Below are 24,941 nucleotides of genomic sequence, written 5' to 3'. Positions count from 1 at the left end.
GAAAAATGTAACTACATTTTTTTCCTCGAATCCACTCCAAAGTGTGATGTTTGGTTCTTGCAGCACTCGGCATTGACAAAGCTCATTGATGAAATGTGGCTCTGTAACTTCAAAAGAGTCCAGAGAGAACACTGTATTCATTATACTGAGGTTAACAGTCTTACAAAACATTGGATTGGAGCAGCCAGGTCGGTGCCATGTTTTTTTGCTTCAAAAACAGTGCTTGTGAGTCAGTGGTGAGGTATTAGCTTCTGACATGACATCATGAGGCTCCCTTGCCTTGATAAGATTCATTGCACTTAAATCATAAAGGAGAAGCTCTTATTGTAAAAATCCTGTTATTGTGAGAACATGAATAGATGTGGAGCCTTTTGTTCTGTTCAGCCACAGGGTGGTCAACTAACTTATCAAGAAAATACAACACGATTAAATTAAAAATAAATAAATTAGTGAGGTATAGCAACGTGATAGATGGTCAAATATGGAGTTACTTTAAAACCTGTTTGAAGGTTATTATAACACCTGCAGCTTCTACAAATCAACAATTTAAAACATAATCAATTAATTGATGAATAATCTTTCTTTTTACACTTCAACACCATAACATACTGTATTCATTTTGCTCATCATGTCCAAGTGCATTTCTGACTGAATCTGCAACACTGTGAATATATACTGCCATCTACTGGATGGACTATGTACGACACCCGACAAATGACCAAGGAAAAGATACATTAGTAACCTGCTTGACAAAATCAGTCTTCATATCAAGTTAAGCTGCATTTTGAGACACACAGAATGAAAGAAATAATCAATGGATTCTATTGGGTTCAGATTTATTAATAATAAGTCTCAATAATAAAAACAAACATTTTTTTTAACATGGCTTCTTCTACTAAACAAAACAATGAATGTTTGTAAAAGTGTAATTTTTAAACACAAACAAAAAAGCCTTCTTGTATAAATTAACGTTTTAATTGGGCAGGTCATAAAAAATAACTGACAGTAATTCTGACGGATACAATTCTTTATACGTTTTTTTTTAAATGAGACTTTTTGGCCCTCTTGTACACACTGATGAACATGATTTGAAATAACTGGATACAAGTGCAGTCTATCCACTACATTAACCATTCATTCAGCTATAATAGTGATTTGAAATTAAGAGGAATAACTGAGATATGGAATCAGGATACTTAAAGCAGCATTATTGTGGAAATATTTTTTAGCAGAGATAGAATGAGGTGATGAACATGTTCTGGTCATAGCAGCCTCTGTAACATGCAATCACTGCACGTTTTCTATTGTTTTAGTTCTGCTCTTGTTACGATAATATAAAAACAGGCCAAACGAAAACAGCAAATCAACCAGGGAAAGCAAAATACTTTCTGGTCGCTGTGTTCTTTTTAAATGAGAGCAGGTATGAGGAGCTTAAATAAAGATATTCAGGGCAGGCGATATGACAGGATGTTTGTTCACTAACTCATGATATGTTAAAGTATAAAAACATGGCTTTAAGAGTGATGACAGACTCACTCTAAGGGTTCCAATTTCTCTGATCTAGACCGAAATAGTGCTGACGGGCTGCTGTGTCCGCCACATTCTGTACATCATAAACAATAGAGAGGAAACCAAGAACAATAGGACTCTTAAAACAAGAGCATGTGGGTGACAACATTCCCATATAAACCGCTGACCAAGCACTGACGTGCCATAATCCCTTAACAGTCATATATATATACAGCTGTAAAAAAAACAGAGATGACATGAGAATATAAAATAAGAAATAAAAATACTCACTCAACATATCATACAAACGCTTACTTCATGCAAAACTAGCCATTTTGGAAAGCTACTGGTTACCAGTCAGACACACCCGAGAGGAGGCCAGAGGCGTGATTTTGAGACGCTCACAGATGATGGATAGCAGGAGGGAGAAGGAGGCGGTGGCGCTGGATGTAAACGGAGGTTAATATCAGGGCTGATGAGAGAAACTGAAATCTCCACCACAGCAGCCCTGCCCTGGGCCTCTCCTCCACCCTCCGCACCAAAAATACCAAGTGCATGATCACAAAGTGGCATTAATCCTTTATCCACCCCCCCCCCACACCCTCCCTCTCATCTCCATGCGCCTCAGTCACGGGCCCTCTGCTCACCAAGTGTCACTAAAGTGCTCTCTCTACTAACTATGTTAAGCGCTTCACTGAGGTCAGCGAAGAAAAACAAAAACGACACATAGATGAATCTCTGCATAGTATCAAACATGCACAATTCTCAGGCTTCCACAAAAAAAAGTCTCCTTAAAAAATACAAAATAATAAGACAACAATGGTAACTTGTAGACTCCTGTCCAACAAGTGTGTCAAAAATGGATTGAAAGGTGGGTGTTTGTGTGCGTGTGTGTTTGTGGGACATATGGGGCGTGAGAAATGTGAACAGCTGTGAAGGCAGGAGAGGCTCAAGTGGTGGAGACAGCTGTCTTAATGTGTGTGTGTGTGTGTGTGTGTGTGTGTGTGTGTGTGTGTGTGTGTGTGTGTGTGTGTGTGTGTGTGTGTTCATAAGAAAGTGAGACAAGGAAAGAGAGAGAGAGAAAGAGTGAGAGGAAGAGAGTCCATGCATCTGCGTGTGAAGCTGGCTCCGACTTCAGATCAGTACTTCGGTACTTTGGTATAATCCTCCTGGACGACACTCTTGCACAGACACATGGACAGGATCATCCCGAGGAGCTGGAGAAAAAGGAAATTGTCGACTTAGTTATCTGAGTTGAAACTGAACAATGGAGCCTTCGTTTAAAAATAAAGACAAAAGTTGACAGTTTTCCATCCAAACCTAGGGGAACCATTTCACTGAATTTCAGGCTAGCTCATATTTAACAGAACGACATCAGAGTGGTAAAATCTGCATATCTACTTCGACTCTTGGCAAGAAAACCAACACCTGGACTTCCAACAATTGTATATCTCATTTAGCTTTTAAACAAATATTTCGTTTTTTGGATTGACTATTATCTTTAACAATGTATCGTAATTTCCGGACTATAAGGCGCACCTGAATATAAGCCGCAGCAGCTAAATTGAATGATGTGTACATATATAAGCCGCACTGGACTATAAGCCACAGGTGTTTTAATGTTTAATTACAATATGTAAGGGTTGGTGCACAGAGGGGATTGTCTGGAAAGAGATGGCTGTTTGAGGAAGCTCCCATTTATTAACATTTCAACAAACAAGTTGCATTTTTGCATAACGTATTCAAGTGTTAGCATTTAGTGCAATAGTAGCTACAGAACATGTACTGTGCTGTGTAAACTGTACTGTATCACATAGCGTTTCAGACACACAAACTTTTCAACTTTCAAAACTTACACGGTGCGCTCCCAGCGCACGTACCGGCAGTGATGTACAGCAGTGGTTTTCAACCAGTGGTACGGGGACAAACTGTCTCGCTCTCGTAATGTCTGTCTGTCTTGCTCTCGTTCTGTCTCTCGTACCACTCTCGGTTGCACTTTTATTTTTGCGCGCTACCTGTCTCACTCTTTTCCGGCCTCCAGCTTTTCCTGCTGGAGCCCGCCGCTTAAAGGTGGGGGGTGCGGACCGGCCATAGAGCCCATAGAGTTAAAGGTGGTGGACTGTAACCTGTCAAATCCATAGATTTAGGAGGTCCCCTAGTGGCCGTTAGCTGTAAAAATCCATAGATTAGCCGCACCGTTATATAAGCCGCAGGGTCGAAAAATGGGAAAAAAGGCGTGGCTTATAGTCCGAAAATGACGGTAGTTTGTATCAGAGAGGGATTGATTCACTGCCAGTATGAAGGGGGAATACTTATTAGTGACACTTTTATAAAAGATAGAGTACACATGGCATTTGAGTATAGATATTAAGATAGTTTGAAAAATGTCTGTTCGGGGAGAAAAATGGATACCTGTATGACTGCCACACCGACACAGATACCCAGAATAACTCCACAGTTGTCAAGCAGCCATTTCTCCACGCTGGCAGCACAGCCCTGAAGGAGAGAAGAAGAGAGGGAGAGGTTTAGAAAGACATGGAAAGAGGGGGGTTTCAGGGCGATGAGTGGAGAAGAGATGAATGGCAACGTGATCCCAGCCGGACATGAACAGAGCCTTTTCAAAACACAACTGTTGTCTCTGGACTGGGTCAGTGAGTGGAAGAATAACACGGCCTAGCTGAGGGGAGGAAAGCGCTACGAACAGGGGGAGAAACGTTTTTGAAACACGCAGACCAAACAACAGAATAATAGAGCTTTCCGGGTGTTTCCACAACACAAATAACACGCCTCAGCTGTGGGTGTTCACTCTGCTAATTCAGTACGACCGTAGTGACACACGGAGCCGGCAGCCGAAAGTTACATAACACCAGTCACACCGACCTGTGTAATTATGTAAAGGAGGATGGTCTATTAGAACGAGGCAGGCTTGCTTTAGCATTGCAGCTGGGTTTAGACTGTTAGAATTCACTTTCATGTTTCCATTTATATGAACCAGTAGGCCAGGGTAGCAAACACAGGTTGCCAACCCTTTCCTAAAGATGCATCATCAAGGGGAAATGTTAAAGGGGCCCTATTATTCTTTAGCTATCCACTGCCTGTAAAATATATATTGTGTGCATGTAAATTGTCTGCAAAGGCTAAAATCTCAAAGTTCGCCTCCATTGTGGTCCTATATAAACTTATGCCATGGTGACACCACTACATAACATTCGGCTTCTATTGGTTAGCGTTCCAACACATTCTACGTGATAGACTAAGGGGAGGGACATCTCTAAAAGGTCGACCAATCACAACAGAGCCGTCCAGCTAACCAATCAGAGCAGACTGGGCTCTGGTTTCAGACAGAGGGTGAAAAGAGGTGCTGCAGCACAGGCAGGATAAGAAAAATAAAGACCTTTTCGAACATTAAAACATATAAACAAGTCACAGTAGTGGCACACAATACAAATATGTACCAGAAAATGAGCATAATAGTGACCCTTTAAACTAGAAAAAACAAAGAAACACATTTAAAATAATCGTATGTTCGCCCTTTGAGGAGATATTGTGAATGAAAGCAAGACATACTAAATTAAGTAATATCTAACACATCCGTATAGTGACGTGATCAACCAACAATGCAAACACAGTAAAACTTTCAGCATGGGGAAGCAGACGGCAGGCTGGAGCTGCAGCTGCTCGACACAGCAGTTTCACACGCTGCCTGAGTGAGAGAGTCCTCTACTTCAGGGTTTCCCAACCTTTTTTCCCAAGAGCCCCCCCCAAATGACTCCTGTTGGAAGTTGCGCCAGCTGTAATTAAAGTTTAAAAGTCTCAAAAATGCTACAACTGCTGTCACAAACTAGATGAATGTGAAGTATTTTGTTAAAGGAGGATGAAAGCGTAATTAAGGAGCACTATTCGAGTGACTTTGATGGTTATTGGACTCAGGATTCATTCATTTGGATTCCCGCTGTCTGAAGAACTTAAAGGACGGCGCAGAAGTGGAAACAATTCACAAAGGGATTAAACTGTTTAAAACACATGCTCAAAGTAAGCCGGATTTTGCCGATGTGTTTATGTGGATTCAAAAATCGTAAATAATCTACAAATGGAGGAGACCGATCTGATCGGAGCAACTGTGACAAATAATCCAATTGAAACCGGCATGGACAATGACTATGTTTTAAAAATGCGCTTATCCAGAAAAGCCTGGTTTGGACACTTTACGGGCAGAAGAAACATTTCTATTAAAGAAAGAATTATACATTTCTGTCTTTTTATGCCTTTATTAGCTACTAACTTAAATTGTTATTCAAATTAATTAATCAATGATGTTTTATATTTTATTGTAATGTAGAGACAAGGCTTTTGGTGACAATCATGTATTGCGTTAAAATTATATGTTAAAAAAAAAAAAAAAAGTCTAAAAATATGATATTTGGCCTCAAACCATCTGAGGCCTGGCGCCCCCCCCTCCGGACTTTGGCACCCCCCAGGTTGGGAACCACCGTTCTACTTCATGTGACTTTCTTGTGTGTGTTTGTTTGTTTGTTTTTACATTTGATACTTGCGGTTTTTCAATAATATATTGTTGTAAATTGTTGAATGAATGGATTGTATTTCTTTTCTTTTCTTTACTTATCACAATTGAATTGTATTATCCTTGACGCTTTGGCAATATTGTTCACCTGACATCCATGCCAATAAAGCATATAGAATTGAATTGAGTGACCCCAGACTTATGAAACGAGACGGCACAGTTGGAAAGATTTAATAACCGATCCCAGAGTTAGTCTACTCCATCACAACAATGTATTCACAAATACTGCCAAAGCAATTATTTCCTGACAGCGTTGATACTTGATACTGAACTGAGACGGGACAATTGGGAAAACAGCTGTTGGCTTCATCAGTAAATTCCAAATGATTTTCAACATTAGAGAAACAGAACAGAGCTGCAGTTTAAGGGTCATGTACCGTTTGATAGATGGGTGTTTCTGGGGACAGGTGCTCACACATCCCGACTTCCCTAATGTCGGTGCCAGGCAGGGACACATTGCGACAAGAACACGGGTAGAGGTTCTCGGAGTTGTTCTTGATCAAAACGTTCTCAGACCAGTTGCCTGGACTAGTCCATCCACAGCACTTCATCTGGGGACATAAAAGAGAGGGAGGATGTGAGTGAAATATATGGAGATAAAGAGGAGGATTGAATGAAAAGGCACAAAAACAAATAGCAAGCTAAAAAGACGAGAGACGGAAATGATTAGTTAAGTAAATTACATGAAAGCAAAACTAGAAATGGATTGGATCAGTAAAGGAAAATCTCTTTTATGGTGTTTGAGCCTAATCTGTTCTCGGCTGCTGTTTTCAGAAAGATTTGGGCCTTGGCAGGAAAGGGAGTGAGAGAAGGAGGAAGGAGATAGGGGAGAAAATGAATAAACTTTATCAGAGCGTAGAACAATCAGCTGACCTGTTTTTATTTGCCATGTACTGATTAGTTAAATGAGTCATTTTATCCCAAGTAAAAAGAAAAGAAATACCCTTTAAGTGTTTGATTGTACAAATAGTTTCAGTTTGATGTGCTGAGATCCTGAGATATCCATTCCTAAATCTTACACTCCCAGCTCGAAACAATACAAAGCAAGTGAAAGGAATTTAGTTTGAAACCCACAGAGATGGCAGTAGAAAATAGATTCAGTTAAAAAGGGTTCACTGTGAGGTCGGTGGGTTTCAAAGCGAGGGAAAAGACAATGTGTGGCTGTTACATGTATGTTTCCAAGGTTTTGAGCACTCTTAACAAAATTCAAATCACCTATAACATATTGTAGTGGAGAACCTTTTTTTAAATGTGGTGCAAAACATGACACTGGCAGTGACATCTAAATACAATTCTGTACTAAAACTACTAATTGAATAACTTAAATAAAATAGGCAATGCATGGTTTGTTAGTAATTGGTTTTATTTGTAAAGTATTGCACCAAAACATTGCTAACGTAGCTAACTAAGGCCATTTAAATGATGTGACCGTGAGGCTAGCGGTGTGGTTTATCATGCAGACATGCTCCAGTGTAAAGGATCGTTTTCCTTTCATTTCCTTCAGTTATACCTACCTGCTGCTTTACCTGGATCTATGTGGCATTCATTCTTATAACAGTCATTTGTATGGTCAGTGGCTAGGGGTATTGATGGCACAATCTGAACTGTACTACAATATATTTGTCTGATGCATTTAGTTAATTTCTTCTATATTAAACGTTTGGGTGTTTCTTGTACAATCCAGGCTAGGAGTTAACTCACCGTCCTCTGAACGTAGTCCCAGGTGTGCTCTGTGGTCCTGTTCTCGCCGGTATAGTTGATTATCATGTCCTTTAGGATTTTGGCCATTTCGTATTTCAACTGGAAATGAACAAGAACAAATGCTGGTCACTTATTTATACTTGACACATTTATAGCTGTAGATGAATAGTTTGTGTGTGCATGCTTGTCAGAAGAGTAAACAGATTGTCCACATGGAAATGTATTTGGTGAATGGTCGAGAGACAGTGTTAAAGAAAAGAAAACAAACACACCCACGCTGAATCTTGTTTCGAAAATGTACTAGCAACATCTGAACTGAATGTTTCTTAGGGCTACACCTCGGGTGGTATTGCCCTGTGAAGTCCTGTGATGGCTTTAGTAGGCGCAGCTCCACTCTGTGTTTATGTGTGTAAGACCACAGAGGGGTGGCAGCGATGAATCTTCAGAGCTACAGGAGACGAGTGAGAGCCTCTCCCTATTCTGGGAAGTGGCACCACCCTGTCCTGTGGTAAGCCTTAAACACAGGGAGCGCGTCTAAGGCTGCACACACACAAACGCTGAGCGATACACACATACACACATGGGTGCACACATACTGAACATGAGGCTAAAAGCTGAAACTGCCTCTGCTCTCCCGGAGTCCTAAAGGTGTGAGGCTTATCAAAGCAAAAGCTTTTTTGTCCTGGGAGAGAATGACCAGCTTCAGAGCATGAAGCCAGTCAGAGAGGTTGAGTGTTCAAACACAACACTCCCTTCACACGCACAGTGCAAACACACTGCCTGTATTATTTAGGCTGGAGCTATTATTGACTTGGTCCCTTATTTAACAGAACACATTTCTGTGTAATGGTCACCCACATGTTATGGTGTATTTGGTAACTTAAAAGTGTTTTAAGGAACACATGTTTAATATTGTCGCCGTTGATGTGAAATCCCCCTTAGTTTCCACTTTCAGATGATCTGTTCCGTTTTGCTTTTAAAGATAATCCAGTGGGTTTTCAAATGACTTATTTATCTTAAGAAGTGGAATGTTAAGAACACTTCAGCCGTCTGTTTACATGGAAATTCAAAATTCTTTCATTTTTGGAAGTGAGGTTATCGGGTTTGTCGTGACCCGTTTTCTAATTTTCTTTACTTAGTGTTAAACACTAAAGTTTGTCCTGGGATTATTATATACCTATCTGTTTATCAATGTCTGTTTACATTTTGATGGACTTTATTTTTTTCTAACTAGGCTCTCACTCAACTCAGGGTGTATTGAGTCAACTCTGGTGGGTTGATCATCTCGCCTGTAGGCGGTGCTGTTCCCTCAAAGACTTCAGTTGAAAGTGGTTTCTGGTGCTGGGGTGATAATTACTGTTTTAGATGAGGCAGTGTTAGACATACCAATTTGATATGTCATCATATGACAGCAGCTTTGTCAACACACACACACATTCACCATGAACTTGTTTATCTTCCCCATACAACAGAAGAAACAAAAACACCCAGCAGGGGAACCAAGAAAGACGACGATGGAAACAATATTCAGTGCAAAGGTCTGGTTCTCTATCATTGTCACACATGTGCGTCAGTCCAACTGATTTATCTCACTTTCCACCTACATCCAACTTCACATCAGTCACAAACTGACGACACGTCAATTTCCATTGGTTAGGCTACATTACATTACATTGCATTGCATTACATTGCATTTAGCTGACGCTTTTATCCAAAGCGACTTACAATACAAACCTGTGTTCCATCAAAGGAAACAGGGGGCGCACAAAAAGGTTTGCCTCAGCCCATCCCAGCTGTGTAGGGTGAATACCGATGTGTCACCATGTGTTAGGAAGGGTATTGGGAGGGGGAGGGCATGAGAAGTAGGTGTTAATCGGAATACTATCAAATGAGGAGAGAGACTGAAATGGGGAAGAAATTAGGACTAAAAGTGGATACTGTAAAGAGAAGGAGAAATTAGAAGTGAGATTGAGAATAGGGGAAGCAAGTAAAGAGTCTTACCGGTTCTCTTTGGAGGTAAATTGAAACTCCAGCAGTGACCTGGGCGATGAGGATGAGCAGGAGGCAGGTGAAGTACTGAGGAGGATAAAGAAAAACCATAAGAACAACTTAAAAAAACACTGACAATACTGCAAGATATTAGTTATGGAATACTCAATAGAGAAACAACATTTTTTAAGCGGCTATAACAGACTTAATGATTTTCCAATTTCACAAGATGTAATAATGAGAAAGGCGTAGCATGGCCCTTCTGCTTAACAGAGCTTTATGGGGAGTTTCAGCTCATCGGCCTTCACCTTTAAGCTTTAGGTTTAATCTCACTGCTCTTATTGTGTTGTTTTAGGCCAAAGCAGACATCTGTTTTTATTGACAAAGCCCCAAAAACCCATTGCACATAAGGATCCCATTCCTGTGTTCATCAGGTGGCCAAAAACTCCAAATCGACGATACTGTTGCTGCGTAACTGCTGAATGTTTAAAGAAGCAACTGTTGGCTAATACATTTCTCCAATTTCACAGTCTTCGAGACAAAAAAAACCTGTCTTGCCGGTTTCAGTTTTACGTTATACTGGAAAATAAACAGGCAGTAAAGAAAGCTCCCGGGGAGATACCTTACATTTTAAAGTGTTGCTAATCCATGTAGCATCACTAATCTCTAGAGTCTAAAGCCTTATTTATGAATAAAGCCATTAAAGATCCTTTAACAGCTTCATGTGTGTGTGTGTGTGTGTGTGTGTGTGTGTGTGTGTGTGTGTGTGTGTGTGTGTGTGTGTGTGTGTGCGTGTGTGTGTGCGCATGTGTGTGTGGGTGTTTGGGTGTGTGGGTGTTTGTGTTTTGCCAGCTGGTCACTATCACTCGGAGAAATAGGTCACAGCAGTTCTTCAGTTAACCCCAAGCAGGGTTAACGCTGAAGAGTTCATGCACCCATCCCCACTCATGTTGTACCCCCTACATCTCATTGGCTTTATCCCCCCCCCCCCCCCCCTCTGTAAATCCACACATGCTGCGAGCCCCCCCAGCCCACACATAAGCACAAGTGCGAAAGGGCTTTACTGTCAGCAGGAATCTGTCATGTGTTCTTAGCCAAGCCCGAGGTCTTAAGCAGGTGCATTTAGGTGAATGTTTCCAAACTCTCTGCAGGATTAGAGGGCCACACACTACTGGGAGTTTTTTAAGTATTACTTTGGTGCATTTTATGGATCTATTTAGATACTTCATTTGGAGAAGCGATAACAGGATATGAGGGGAGACAGAGAGAAATGAGGAAGGACTCCCCGGCCAGACTTCTATCATTTATATTAAAACCAATTTGTTTTCTGTGTCAAAAAAAGGACATGTAGTTCCTGTGTGACAATGACTCATATGTTAGATCTTACATAAGTTTTAAATTGCCTCATCTCGTAGTGGTGGGGGTGTTTACCCTGTTCCTGCTTCTAAGAAAGAAGACCAATCTGTAGCATGTTAGCATTGGAGCTCAAAGTGAATATCATTCCTCACCAAACCCAGCAGACAACGGATTTCGTAGATGGCTCCTATGCAGCCGAAGAAGCCCATGGCCATGGACAAGGAGCCGACAGCGATGAGGATGTAGGAGGCCACTTTCACTGTGTCTGATGATTCCTCTGAAGAAACAGGTGTGAACAGACAGGAGGAAGAGGTAAGCTAAAAACACAAAACCACTCAAAACGATATATGTGTGCTGCAAACTGAACACCTGCACTACCACAGTTTCACAGTGAAGTGTGTAGTCATGTTCAGTTACACGTAGCACAACACACAACCAGTTAGCAAAAACAATGCACTACACATTTTGTTCCATGATAGAAATAACTGCAGCAGACCTTTGCTCTTGTTTTTCTACTTTGGCCTGCAAACAAATGCAGCCGAGAGGAAGGCATGCAAAACCATTTTGATTCTTACAGGAAGCCAAACAAATGATTCAACGTGCAAGCCTTCTTCTTCTTCTTCTCTCAAGAAGGTTTTTAGTTTTTCTGCCACAAAAGATCATTTGAATAGGCCACCAGAGAGAGCTGGACCAATGCTCGGTGAGATTAATTGATTTCCCTCTTTGGTATGTAGAGCGGGAGGGCTTCAGGAGGAGGAGGAGGGGGCACCACTGAAAATGGAAGATTGGGGGGCTGGAGAGCAGATCAACTGGAGCCATTATGTGGCTGTGTGTTATCTCCGCTCGAGGAGCTCCAGAGTCAGAGCGTCTGCAGATGAAGCCAGAATCGGAGCTCTGTGAAATGGCTCCAGCTCCAAAAGATTCCTGGGCCGAGCACAGCAGTCAGAGCTATCAGATAACTCAGCCCCATCTATTCAGTGAAGAAGCTGACAGACCCAATGACTGTTATGCAATGATGCTTCCCTTACCATCCCATTGGCTGCTGATGCTACATGCAGCAATCATCATGCACAGTATGGCATATGTACAATGAATATGTATTGTTCCAAAGACTGGGGAACTCTACTGTCTGAAACGTACTGTAAATGAACCAAGAGAAAGTTCTGCTTCATGCTCAGGCACCACCTCACTTTGCAGACATGCTCAGTCTTTATACTCCATCATGTACACTCATTATCACAGGATGCAAGCTGTTATTCTTCCAAAGGTAAATAAACAATCTGTTGGGCGGAAGTTCTTTGAAAGCTTCACACTTGAAAGCAGACATAAATAAATGAAAACTGAAAACGTATTGATTCTCTGAAACATCTATAGGTGAATATATATTTAGCAGCTCGCCTCATTACCGGATATGTGTTATTCCATAGGTATTTTCTTTTGTATTATGCATTACGTACATCAATTTTGACAGCTTTAATTGAAGCAAGGACAATACAAGTATATTTCAATAAACTCTGTCAAAGGGACACCCACTTATTTACGTTAGCAAGAGTTGAAACTACTTCAATCAGTCCACAGAAAGAGAACTTCATCAAAAACAACCCTCTACTTCCAACTTCTGTAAAGTGACGACAATGGATTTTCTGGAAATCAGCTGTTTTTGGACTTTAGATTGGACCAAAAATGGACATCTCTAAGTCATCTTGGGCTCAATTATGACTCTGTTATTATAAATGGTTGGTTGCATGTGTTGTACATAGATGGTGTAGTGTACTGAGACACTTTAAATAAACATGCTAATTTAAAATTCAGACAAAATATAGATACCGAAAGACGTTATTACATGCATTTACGTCGCTGACATATGTTAACGGAGCAACACATGTTGTGGCGGCACGAGAATAATTGAAAGCTAGAAGAACGTCGGTGAACATACGCAGAGAGTGTATGTGGCTACAGGGTAGCATTTAAAGGGAGGCAGACAAGCACAGAGTATGTTCTATATCCAGCACTCTGTTGAAGCATGTTATTTTAATTTTATTTTACTTTCCCATCAAAACATACACAAGCACACACACAGGCTCATTATCTACAGCAGAGATAGAATAGAGGAAGTATTGATGTTTCTGAAGATATCATTGATTCTGCTCGATACTACTTCATGTCTTTATTTATAGTTATTAGTTCCAGTATGTGAGGCAGAACTGTTTCACTACACTAAAGGCAAATTCAACATTATAGAGATGTCACCAGAGGAACTTCATTAGATATTTTCACAACTAGATCACAAGTTATTTAATAAGGGTGATGAACAGTTTGAACTATAAGTGAGAAAGATGTTTTTTGTGTGGTTTCCCTGCAGCCACAAGATTAAACAAACACTTTAGTCAAAACATACTCCCTGGAGAAGGAGGAAACGTTGTTCAATTCGAATGCAGTCTCAAACAGTTCTCAGCTGTGACTACGTTCAGTAGACTTTCTTGGCATGTTATGGCAATACATCTAAATCTGTGGACCATCTCCTCCCACATCATGTTGAATCAGTAGCTACCGGCTGGCCATGTTAAAAGGCGAGAGCTGTCACATAGGCAGGGTGTGAAAACATGATGAACAGACATGTTTACACCTCATAGAATATGTAACAGACATGATACAAAATATATATTATTTACTCTAACTCAACCCTTTCTGTTTCAATTTTAAAAAGCCCTGTAGTGTTTCTCTGTAGACAGAAAGTTCCTATTTTGTATTCCATGGCTATTATTCTTGCATATGGACAGGGCAGTTTTGTGGAAAAGGCAAACTTGCACAGCTGCAGCTTTATTTTTATATCTTTATTTTAAAATTTTAAAAATGTTTCCTGTTAGAGCCTCTGTCAAGAACATCAGAGTTGAAGAGCAACAGAGGGTGTACTTTACGACCTTCTCTGCTTTGTGGTTAGTACACATGCACTTTTTCTAAAGTCAGCATGTGTTCCCCTGGTTACTGTGCTGTTCTGCCATTTACCATGGCACATTTCCATGCTGCTAGTTATTCTGAAATAGTTCCTCAGGTGGTTTCCACAGAACTTTCCATTTAAAGACGAAAGAAAGATGGTGCCCTTTAAGAAAGCTGCTGAGGCAGGAAGAGGAGAAGGAGGGACTGTTTGGTATTGCAGGTCCTTCTGTAAACATGACCAGAGCCACACATTCAATTTGTATAAAGCTGAAAAAAGGTAACGCTTGACATTTTGCACAGGTTCAAAAAATGTAAACATCAGCAGACCAGCTTTGTGCATAATTTCCAGAGTTTAAGTGTCCCAAATAAAGATGCTTTTTACAACCAGGTTCTTTGTTCATGACTTTGGAAAGTTTCAGAATTAATCTGCAGCATATTTCCAAACTGCTCCGGCTCTGGCTCCCAGACCTCCTTTCCAGAGCTGACTTTTGTTTAAACATAAGGCAAGCTGTGTTTTGGCAAGCGACAGAAAGATAAACGGAAGGCACCATGTCAATGAGGTAAACTAATAACATCACTGTATTTATATGAAGGGGTGAACACTAAGGGGAAGATGCCCTTTTAACTGAGAAATGGAGGTCCTGAAACCAAAACATTCCCAAAGTTCCCCTCCCTGAGGTCTTTGGGACAGCTGCAGAGTCATCTATTAATATAACTCATAAAGAATGGAAACTGAAAACACAGAGATCCTGTTTATGGTCAGGCAATGGTAAAACATACAGAGTCAATAAACAGAGATGCCTGCAGCTTTTTTTTTTTCCTTTACAGAGTGGTAAGAGATTTCCAGTGAGGTTACAAATTCAAGGATGCAGTTAAGAGTTGAAGTTGACCCCCCCTCTGGATTTACACAACAATAATAAACGGAGAAGAGAAGGCCATCAAGGCTCACATAGGAAGGGATATCCTCAGGAGGAACAGATGGATTCTCACAACAATAGGACTGGGGCGGGCAGGAATGATGGATACTGTAGAGCCTTTACACTCTGGAGATAAGTAGACTCTGCTCAGTAATAACTCTGGGGTGATTCCTCCCTGAGAAGTAAACTCAGGGGCTGAAACATGAGCCAGCGGAAAGCAAGACTCAGTACGACTAGTTTAGGACACAAGGGCAGTTCTGGTTGGTCTTCGTCATAACTTCAGCCTCTTCACAACTCATCAGTCAAAGCAGCGCAGACTTCCAGACTAAATATAGATTCCTCCATTTCTGCTCAAGAGATTGGCCTTTCTCTGAATAAGACCTCCCAAAGTTATGGATTGTAAATGAAAAAAAAAAAAAAAAAAGCGACTTCTACTTACAATATAGTAAAGCAGCAAATCCTCACATTTGGCATCTTAACAATTAGACAACCGTCAATGATCAAAATAGCTTCTCCTTGATTCAATCAAATCAATCCAGTGATTTACTCCTATTCAAATATACAGTGAAAGACCAGTAAGTCTCATAAGTCTTTCAGATTGGCACAGTACAGATGTTATAAACACATCTGGGGGTTGATCTGAATGTGTTAACCCTTATCGTCAGACGTAGTCCTGCGACCCGTGTCATATGCCCATCTCCTATACCAGAAGGGTATCACAGTTTTATTGAAATAAACGCTATAGTTGACTTCCAACACATATTAAGTTGCCAGATAATAAATTGAAAGGAATTCTTTTTTATAGACTGATGTTGGGAGAAAAACCTCACTGCTGCTCTCGGCAAAGCTCCATCTGGGATGAATACACTGAAAGCATTTATAACCAGATTTATGGCAACTAAGAGTTTCCATCCGTGGTTCCTTGTTCTTTTTCAGCCTCAACTGGGTTTCATTATATTTTCTCTAGTGTCTTCCTAGCAGATAACTTATATATTGTTTTCTATGACAAAGCTGATAACTTTGTCTCTTAGCTGAGTGCCGTTCGGAAGGCTTGGCTTTTTCTTCACCATGCAGACTTTACCAATACATCTGTGCCAACATCTGTGAAGGTGGGAGAATCTATCTGTACACTGCTGCCATCTGGGGAGCTGGCAGACTTGGCAAGTTCAAAGTACAACTCTGTGGAAACTGTGGGGGAAATAAAGCTGCTTTTTACTGACATAAGATACATTGACATGTGAGCCATCACCTCCCCTGGATCTTCACAGATGTGTCTATCACTGTGAGTCTACAGGGAAGCCTTTGAATCACTGAAGAAGTCATAAAGTTGCATCTGTGAGTCATATATTTGTTTTGTTATGAAAAAATCCCTTGGTGGTTCCTTGGGAACGATTCCTATGGGATAAAATCCACATAAGCTCAGCAGAGCAGGCTCGAGTTTATAGCATTTGACAAGCACATTCTCCGATCTCTATCTACCAGCTGAAGTGCTATAGGTCAAAAGTGCTGAATGTTATCACTAAAGGGCGTGGCTCTGTGTGTGTGTGTGTGTGTGTGTGTGTGTGTGTGTGTGTGTGTGTGTGTGTGTGTGTGTGTGTGTGTGTGTGTGTGTGTGTGTGTGTGTGTGTGTGTGTGTGTGTGTTAGGGCTGCTTGATTATGGCAAAAATCATAATCTCGATTATTTGGGTCAGTAATTGATATCACGATTATTAAAAACGATTATCCATTTACTTTGAAAAAATCCATTTAATTACAAAAATGTATTGAACAGTATGTTTTTAACAGTTGATTACCCTGAACTTTAAGCATAATTCAACTGAAAAACCAATACAAATAAATACATTTTTAAAAAATCGTTTTATTTCGATTATGTTCTTTTCGTAATCGTTGCAGGCCAAAATCGTAATTGCGATTAAAATACGATTAATTGAGCAGCCCTAGTGTGTGTGTGTGTGTGTGTGTGTGTGTGTGTGTGTGTGTGTGTGTGTGTGTGTGTGTGTGTGTGTGTGTGTGTGTGTGTGTGTGTGTGTGTGTGACTGTGTCTGTGTGTGTGTGTGTGTGTGTGTGTGTGTGTGTGTCTTCACTTACGTAGAACAGCAATGAAGCTCTGGTTATCAAAGAGGACCCACAGGCCAAAGCCCATGATCAATGCTCCAAAGATCTGTGGAGGGGAAACAGAAAAGAGTTAGGCACCAAAAGTCATCTGAAAGTAAATCACAGAATCTGTGCTAGGGTGTGTTAAACAGAGGGCCATACTTATGCTCCCTCAGTCTGTCACATCTGGAAATAATCAGATCCTAACTCTTCACTTTGCCTCAATGTCTGCTTATCTGTGTTTCTCTAAGCAACATGCAGAGAGGATGTTGAGAGGATCAAGAAACCCACTCTACTAGTTTTCTCACAATTACCAACCGGCCAGCCACAGATCTACAAATCCCCCATATCCTTCTCAGAACAGCAAACTGAACAGTGTTAAGTAAGGATAAAGGGGTCAAGGTGATAGGAAAAAAGTATAAATATCAGCTCTGGACGTGAGAGTTTTATCCCTGGCGTCGGAACGCCTCGTTAAATGTCCCATTATGTAGCCATGTAAGGAGGAAATGAAGTTCTATGTAATTAAGAAGGCCCTTGTTTAGAGGTGGCGGGGCTCTGTACTGGGGGCTAAATGCATAGATGACAGGTTCTGTTCATTCAGCCACTCCCGCTCCTCCCCAGCACAACAGTCATTAGAGCACTGGTTAGGAGCTGTTCATTTGAGGGACTGTTGAGCTCCCGGCAGTCATCATTAGCCCACCACTTCCTGGCTTCACTAGTCTGATCCGTCCACATGGACAAACACTGACACAAACACACGCTTCCTATTAGACACCGGTTGAGTGTTCCCATCAAAAGGTCTGCGTCAGGTTTACAGCCGCAGTCTCATTGGAAAGGTCTGGACATCCTCGCAGCTTTAAGAGGGTTTTATCTAGCCCTGGACTTCAGTGTGAGAGAGGAGGGAACAAACAGAAACCATCTGCTGTTGTTTAGACCTGGCTGTGCTAAAGGTACTCTGTATAGTCTTTCCCTCAAGGCATAGTTTCAGCAACATGTCCCTATGTATCTCTCTCTCTCTCTTCTTATTTAAACAAGGAGGCTTATTCAAATAAAAGCTCATTCTGAAAGGCATGAAACTGCTCTGAATGCATCATGAGTGTTTGATTCAGCTGAAGGAGCAGAGCACACCTATCTTTCTATCTGAGGTAAATACAGCAGATAAAGTGGAAGTCGTGCAACATGTTTCTGAGCGCGCGCGCTATGCTTTGCAGTTACTGCAGCACTGCCACAGAACACTGATAAAGACATGTCATGACTTACAAAGAAGAGGAGGTTGAAGAGGAATAGAAAGTACTTGGTGACTGTGATGCATCCTTTCCCCATGGTGGCGGTGCTTCTTCTGGAAGACAGAAATAGATGGAAAGTATGTGTTAATTTAAACATCAGAGGGTTACATCGCTGTGTAGTGGGGGAAAAGAGAAGCCGGACACAAGATAAAGAAGTTATAGAATAACAAAACAAAGCTAGCTAGCCTTGAGAAAGTGTCTAAAGCTACAACACAAGGACACAGGACAATCTGCAGAGTGGGGTGACTGATTAAACAGCTTTAATCTTCAAAGCCTAATTCATTTTCAACAGCCCTGTTGACTATTAGCCAGTATTAAACAACCCCACCTGCTCTAGTATTAAAGACAATTAGTCCATCGTCTGTAAACATTGAGCTTGAAGAGTATAGTATGCTTTTGAAGGCCAATTTGTTAACGAATATAGTTATGACCAACAAGAAGAACCACCTGGATGAGACAGATTTGAGGAGAAACCACCACAAAGTGGAGAGAGGTGAAGTCATGATGACTGTGTGTTTAGAAACCATGACAGCATGTGATTAGACGGTCTACAGTCATCACAGGCAGAAAGAAACCAGGCCCTACAGCTTTGTTTACCATCAGTCAAAAGCCTGGTTACAACCAAACAGTCTATGGTTACAACACATTGTTTTGGAATCACTTTCATTCACTATTTTGAGCCAAATCAGAAGCCTATAAAACCGTATCCAGTCATATTTAAAAAGGTCTGACTGATGTCATACAACTCCATGACAAATAACATTTTAATGTTGTGAATCAGATACTGAGCTGTAGCAAGTTCAGAACTGTAGCTATCTGACGTTTTAGGTTTGGGCATGTTACACTGAGGTCTGCAGTGTTGTCCAATCAGTTTTCCTCTCATTCGTCTATGTACATGTTCGTTCAGATGTATACGCGATTGCACAAGCCAACACATATGAATGCATTCAGTCACTTTTCTGTGAGTAACATTTTCCTTAACACCTGTAGGCCAGCAACACAAATACAGCTCAGTAGGGACATGCTATGAAACGCTCTCTCTCCACAAGTCAAATACAAATATTTACCACAACCAGAGCTTCTCCTTCACTGGGAGCACTGAAAGTATAACCAGCCATTGTGGTTATTTGAGCAGTCTGAAAATAACCTATAGAGACAACTCCCAAGATGACAAGCTGTTCTCTTCTCCATCAAAACCGTGGGTTCTTCCCAATGCCCGGGCCTATAATACTGTGTATTTAGTTCTATTTTGAACAATGTACTGTATACTACTTTTGGAAGCAAAAACCTGATGTTTATTGTGTTTTATTTCTGAATATAGGGTAAAAGGATACTGCTACTCAGCACTGTTTTCCTTTATTAAAGACAAAAAAGTCTCTCCAAATGATGGCAAGTGTAGAAAGCGGCTGGAGAAAGGGATTTTGGCATCATGAAACATTGCCATTTTTACTTTACTTATATGTTGTATTACCAGTTAAATTATTTTGAGTTACTTTGCATATTATCTTTGGTGGCATTTCATCACATATGACTGCTTTACTTGTTGTCCTTGAGTTGGTTAGTGTTGTAACTGTTGAAACATGCAAGTGGAAAGGGAAGCAATGATATCCCTGTCACCATTTTCTTTCAACATATGCATCACAACACATTATAAATACACACTTAGACATATTACCATAGTGTTTACTTCTGTATTTTAAAACAAATGTGTTCATTTTACCTCAGCCTGCCGATTAAAACCAGTTTTTGTATCACATTTCTTCAATTTTTCCTAACAGAATTACTCATCTAATCTAATCTTCTTAAATAGAGTCATGGGTCAGTACCAGTAGGATGGATAAAAACACTGAAAGAAATACCATTTGAGATATTGATTATCATCAAAAGAGCAGTTTTCTTGTTACTTAAGTTTTGTTATAAAAGTAACCAAAAGCTACATGGGTAATTAAAAGCTCCATATCTTTTTTGAAAGCACCATGCTTGGCTGGAAAACACAATCTGTATAGCAGGACTGTCAAAAGGCGACTGAGGTTAATGGTATTATTACTATTACCACGAATACTAAGCTTTTTAATGCACTCGATAACCTAAATACCAACACAATTCATGTTTACAAAACTAAACAGGGCTCAGCGCAAAGCAGATAATCCGTAAAGGAGATTGTTGGCCTTTGTGTCTAGATGGTGAGCAGCAATGGGGTTAAAAGGCTTAGTTATTGTATGACAAAAAATGTTTGTTGACTGAGTTCCCTCCATCTGTAAACAACTCTAAAGAAATGCTACTTATTATTTTTCCAACAACAAATTCAACAGGATAAAAAGGAAAGCATATCTTTTTCTGAAGCAGCCAACTGAACATATTGAGGTTTGCTCCAAAGCCAAACAAAACCACAAACCTATACTTTGACTTCCATGCATGCTTACACATTAAGCAGATACTGCAGCTGCGGTGCCATTTTACACGTTTATTTTTTTGCTGAACCTACCTAGACAAACCCAATCACACTGGACTCCCTCAAAGAGAAGGACAAATCTGTTCCAGGGTAAAAAATAAAGCCTGGAAAGTGCAATGGAAATTCAAAGCAGAGCCAAACGGCTGTTCCAAGAAACAGTAACCTTGTATAACAGCAAGTATTCCTAACGCTCAATTAAAAAGACAATGTGAGAGGAGAAGAAGATGAGTAAGCTGAGGCTTAGAAGTGTGAAAACCACATGCAGAAAATAATTGATTCTTTAAGAAAGCTGCAAATGAGTCACCAGAACTTTCCAAACTCTGTGACCCCATGCAGTAATTTTTTCTCCCCTTTGTAGCCCCCATTCTTCTCCATGGGGGTGCACTACATAAATAGGCCAGTGCACAAGCATGGTGTAGTGATATGATTATGAAGGCAGCATTAGTGGCAGATGGCATCAACAGTGTCTGTAATGGACCCAGCATGGATCAACTACAGACCTGGTGTACACACAAAGCAAGGCAATGTGCCAACCTTCGTCTACCACCTCCTCCCTTTATATTCATATATGACCCATTTAAACATCTGTGAGGCCATCACGCTACATACACTCGTATGATACTAAATCCTTAACACCATGCCAGAATCCTGTTTTAACATCTGCAACAATGTTGTAAGTCCCTGTGTTCAGACAGGATGTAGATCATTATCTCAGCGTGTTCTCCCGTGACTCAAACATTTGCATTTATGTTTGAGAATAGGAAACAGCTTTAGCACATATAGTACATTTCTGGAAGTTGTCTACTTTCAGTTAAGTGTTTTGTATCTCAGCTTGCAAACATGTGGACAGAGGCTACAAGTAGTGATCATTTTTATTATCAAAGTATTTGTAGGTCTGTAAAGGTTTTCATTCATCTTTTTTTACGAAATATTGCAGATCATCTTTTAAATCACAAAAGCCGATAATAAACCGGTGGCCATATGACTATGAAATGGCTTTAGTGACTCTCTTCAGTCCACTATTAACAACATATTCCATGTTTTAAGTTGTAAAAAAGTAGTATGTAGTCACAAATAGCTTGATGCAAATGATAATATTACCTCTTGAAGTCCAATTTGTGCTAGAAATCAACAATGAGTCTTCTTTATCTAATCGCTTGAGGCTGTGTTGTTCAGCACATCATCAAACAACTCACCTCTATCTGTGGCTTTCAAAGATACATGATGTGGGTAGATGATCTGTTAAAGATGTACTAATCCCGCTGTATATTATAGTTTGTAAACGTGTCACTCAGCGGCTAAATACATGGCTAACTAATGGGAAAGGTGGCCACAACCCAAAAGCTAACAAATGACCATTTCAAATATTGTCAGTTCATAATAGATTAATCTCAATCTACTTATAATGTCTCTAGTAAAAGTAAATGAAACATAAGACTAGTGGGTTGAACAATAATTTCCACTTCAGTAGGTGTGCCTGCTCAGATATTGATTTATGCTTGTAAACCACAATATTGCTAAAAAAAAGCTTGCACTAACGCAAGACGGCTGAAAGAGCACTGTTGCAACTGGAAATGTCCTCACAAGAAGTACGGAGGCATCCTTCTTTTCTTCTGTATAGCCAAAGTAAAGAAATGTCTCAGAAAAGCTCACAAATGAAGAAGCATTCTTACAGACATATCATAAAATAATAACATTAATTTGATATAATTATAGATCCATCCTCGAACCCTTTGTTGTAAAGTAATGGGTCTGAGAACAAACTCAAGAGGGATTTTGATTAGGAAAAAGCGTCCAAAATAGGGGTTTGTTCATTTTTTTTTTACTTTGAGTATTTTATGCTACTGTATACTCCCACACCACTACATTTTAGAGGCAATATTGTACTCTACTACATGTATTTACCACTCATAGTTACTAGCTACTTGTAGGCTACTGTAAGTAGCTCAAGCTCCCTTCACTACCTATCACTCATGTATTTGACAAATTCTCTAAAATTGGTTCCAGAATGACAAACCAGAAGATTCAAATGCTTGTACAAGTGATGAAAACAGGATAAAATAATAGGCTTTAAATATACTTTGAAAGAGCTTTTCTGCACAATTTTACTTTTGATACTTTAATTAAATTTGGCTCATAATAATACTGTATGTTACTTTAAGGGGCCATTGTGCAGAATGAGCACTTTTACTTGTTTTTCTTTCATTTCATTTTAAGTTTAACGCGTTGTACTTTTACTTAATTGACATTTTTAATTCACTATGTTTCCTTGTAATGGAGTATTTTAAGACCATACAGGATCTGTTTACTTTATCCACCTCTGGACTAAAATAATTACTTTTCACGATCTCTCCATTAAGTGAAGCTAATCCTATAGGTTCCTCATCTTCGTTTTTGGACCACTTGACAACAGTTTTAACATAATCAGTTTACTTATGTTATGAGGTTCTTTAAAGACACTTCAAATATGAGCTGCGTAACACCAGCGTTAACATATGGCAAACAAAGTTGTTAAAAAAAAAACTGCATACACACACAGTTGAGACGTGACCACGGCAGATTGCTAATGTACACAGCGAACTTTTTACACAAGTTAAACGAGGACCCGCCATTTCATTAAGTCATATCAGGGACTTCAACAATTTAAATTCATATCAGTTCAGGTTAACTCTACTTTCGCTTCACGTTTACGTCAACTATAAACTAACGTGCCTTTAGCGTAAACAGCGTCACAAGCTAAAACAGACACACTCAAACATGATGAACGCTAACACTTACTTTAACTTCTGTAGCAGATGGTTGAGGGTCGACCGTCTCCTTTCGTGCTTGCTTGGTGACTAAACTGTCGTTGCTGAGAAACAAGTCGTCTGCGTCTGCATGTGGGTGGGTGTGTGAAAGAGTGTGTGGGAAAGTGTTCACACCCCTCACGCGGAAGACTGGGTTATTAAGCCCCCCCTTCCGGTCAAGCAAACATAACTGCACAGAAGCCTCACAGCCAGGTGCATTTTCTTTAGAAAACTATTAATTTAAACAAGCTTTTTAAAAGTTATATAACTATTTGAGTGTTTGACATAGTACATTGACGAAACTACAATATTTAGTTAGTTTCAGTCAAATTATAATCCAATATGATCTACAATATGATTCTGAAATGTGCCATTCTCCATATTGCCATAATATTGACTACTGTATGTATATATTGCTGCCTGTTAGTTGTGTAGGCTACTTTTCATTTGATCATATAATGCAAATTATAACAGAAGATGAGAACTGGTTATATTTACATGTATGTTGATAAGCTGTTGCTGAGTAAAACTGCCTTAAAGGATGCATTGTAAGTTTACTTTCTAAATTGCTCTTCACCACTATGCCTTAAGAAATAAACTGGACTCAATACATATTAGAAAGTAAAGTTCATAGACAGGGACACATGGGAGCTTTCTGCCTATAAACAACCTTAGCCACACACACATTTCCTGTGCCACACAATCCCCTTTTCACCCTTTACCCAGTGTTTGTAAAGAGAGAGCATGTGGTATGGGGAAGGTTAGTTTCCCAGAAATATGTGTTAGACTAGACCAGGTAGATTCACTGAGAAGAGCTTTAAGCAGACCTGTAACACGTTACAAGGTGTGTTTTTTTTCATTTTGTAAATGGTGTAACGTGCTGCTGTTAAATATAACATCAAACTATGTGCAATGTGCTATATGTGCAATATATACATTATTATATACGCCATTAATATCTGTGTAATATATACCTGGCTGCTAAATCCTAAGAACTGTTACAGGATTTGTATTTTGAAAAGTATAATTTTTTACTTTTATTTTTTTATTATATTTTTTATTATATCATAACTTAGTACTTTTTTTTTTTTAACATTATGTAACATTAAGCTGTCTGTGGCTCTTTCCTGCTTTAACGATGCAAATTTCCCCTCTGTGGGAATAATAAAGGTATTCTGATTCTGAGGGCCATCATGTTATGACATGTTAAACAACCTCCAAACAGAAAACACTAAACAAAGGGTGAGATTACATACCAGATCTCTGGTGTTATTTGTTAAGACATGTTACTTAGAACCATGTTGTTCTCTCTGTTGTGTGGATTGATGTGT

The 24,941-nt window shown here is 39.9% G+C and overlaps 1 protein-coding gene across 1 annotated transcript; it reads right to left on the bottom strand.

Annotated features, from left to right (window-relative positions):
• Positions 1 to 470: 470 nt before the first annotated feature.
• Positions 471 to 23,759, bottom strand: cd82b (CD82 molecule b). The gene is made up of 9 exons (XM_079684109.1): positions 23,603 to 23,759; positions 18,347 to 18,425; positions 17,081 to 17,153; positions 11,290 to 11,414; positions 9,794 to 9,868; positions 7,793 to 7,891; positions 6,469 to 6,642; positions 3,922 to 4,005; positions 471 to 2,726 (listed from the first exon to the last, which is right to left on the bottom strand). Exons 2-9 carry the CDS (start codon positions 18,407 to 18,409, stop codon positions 2,649 to 2,651), a joined length of 771 nt encoding a protein of 256 aa, XP_079540235.1. The 5' UTR covers positions 18,410 to 18,425; positions 23,603 to 23,759; the 3' UTR covers positions 471 to 2,648.
• Between the last annotated feature and the right edge of the window lie 1,182 nt (positions 23,760 to 24,941).

The sequence above is a fragment of the Notothenia rossii genome, assembly GCF_949606895.1.
Source record: "Notothenia rossii genome assembly, chromosome: 5".
Classification (NCBI taxonomy): Eukaryota; Metazoa; Chordata; class Actinopteri; order Perciformes; family Nototheniidae; genus Notothenia; species Notothenia rossii.
The sequence above is the reverse complement of the archived record's forward strand: the minus strand, read 5'-3'. Positions and strand labels throughout refer to the sequence as shown.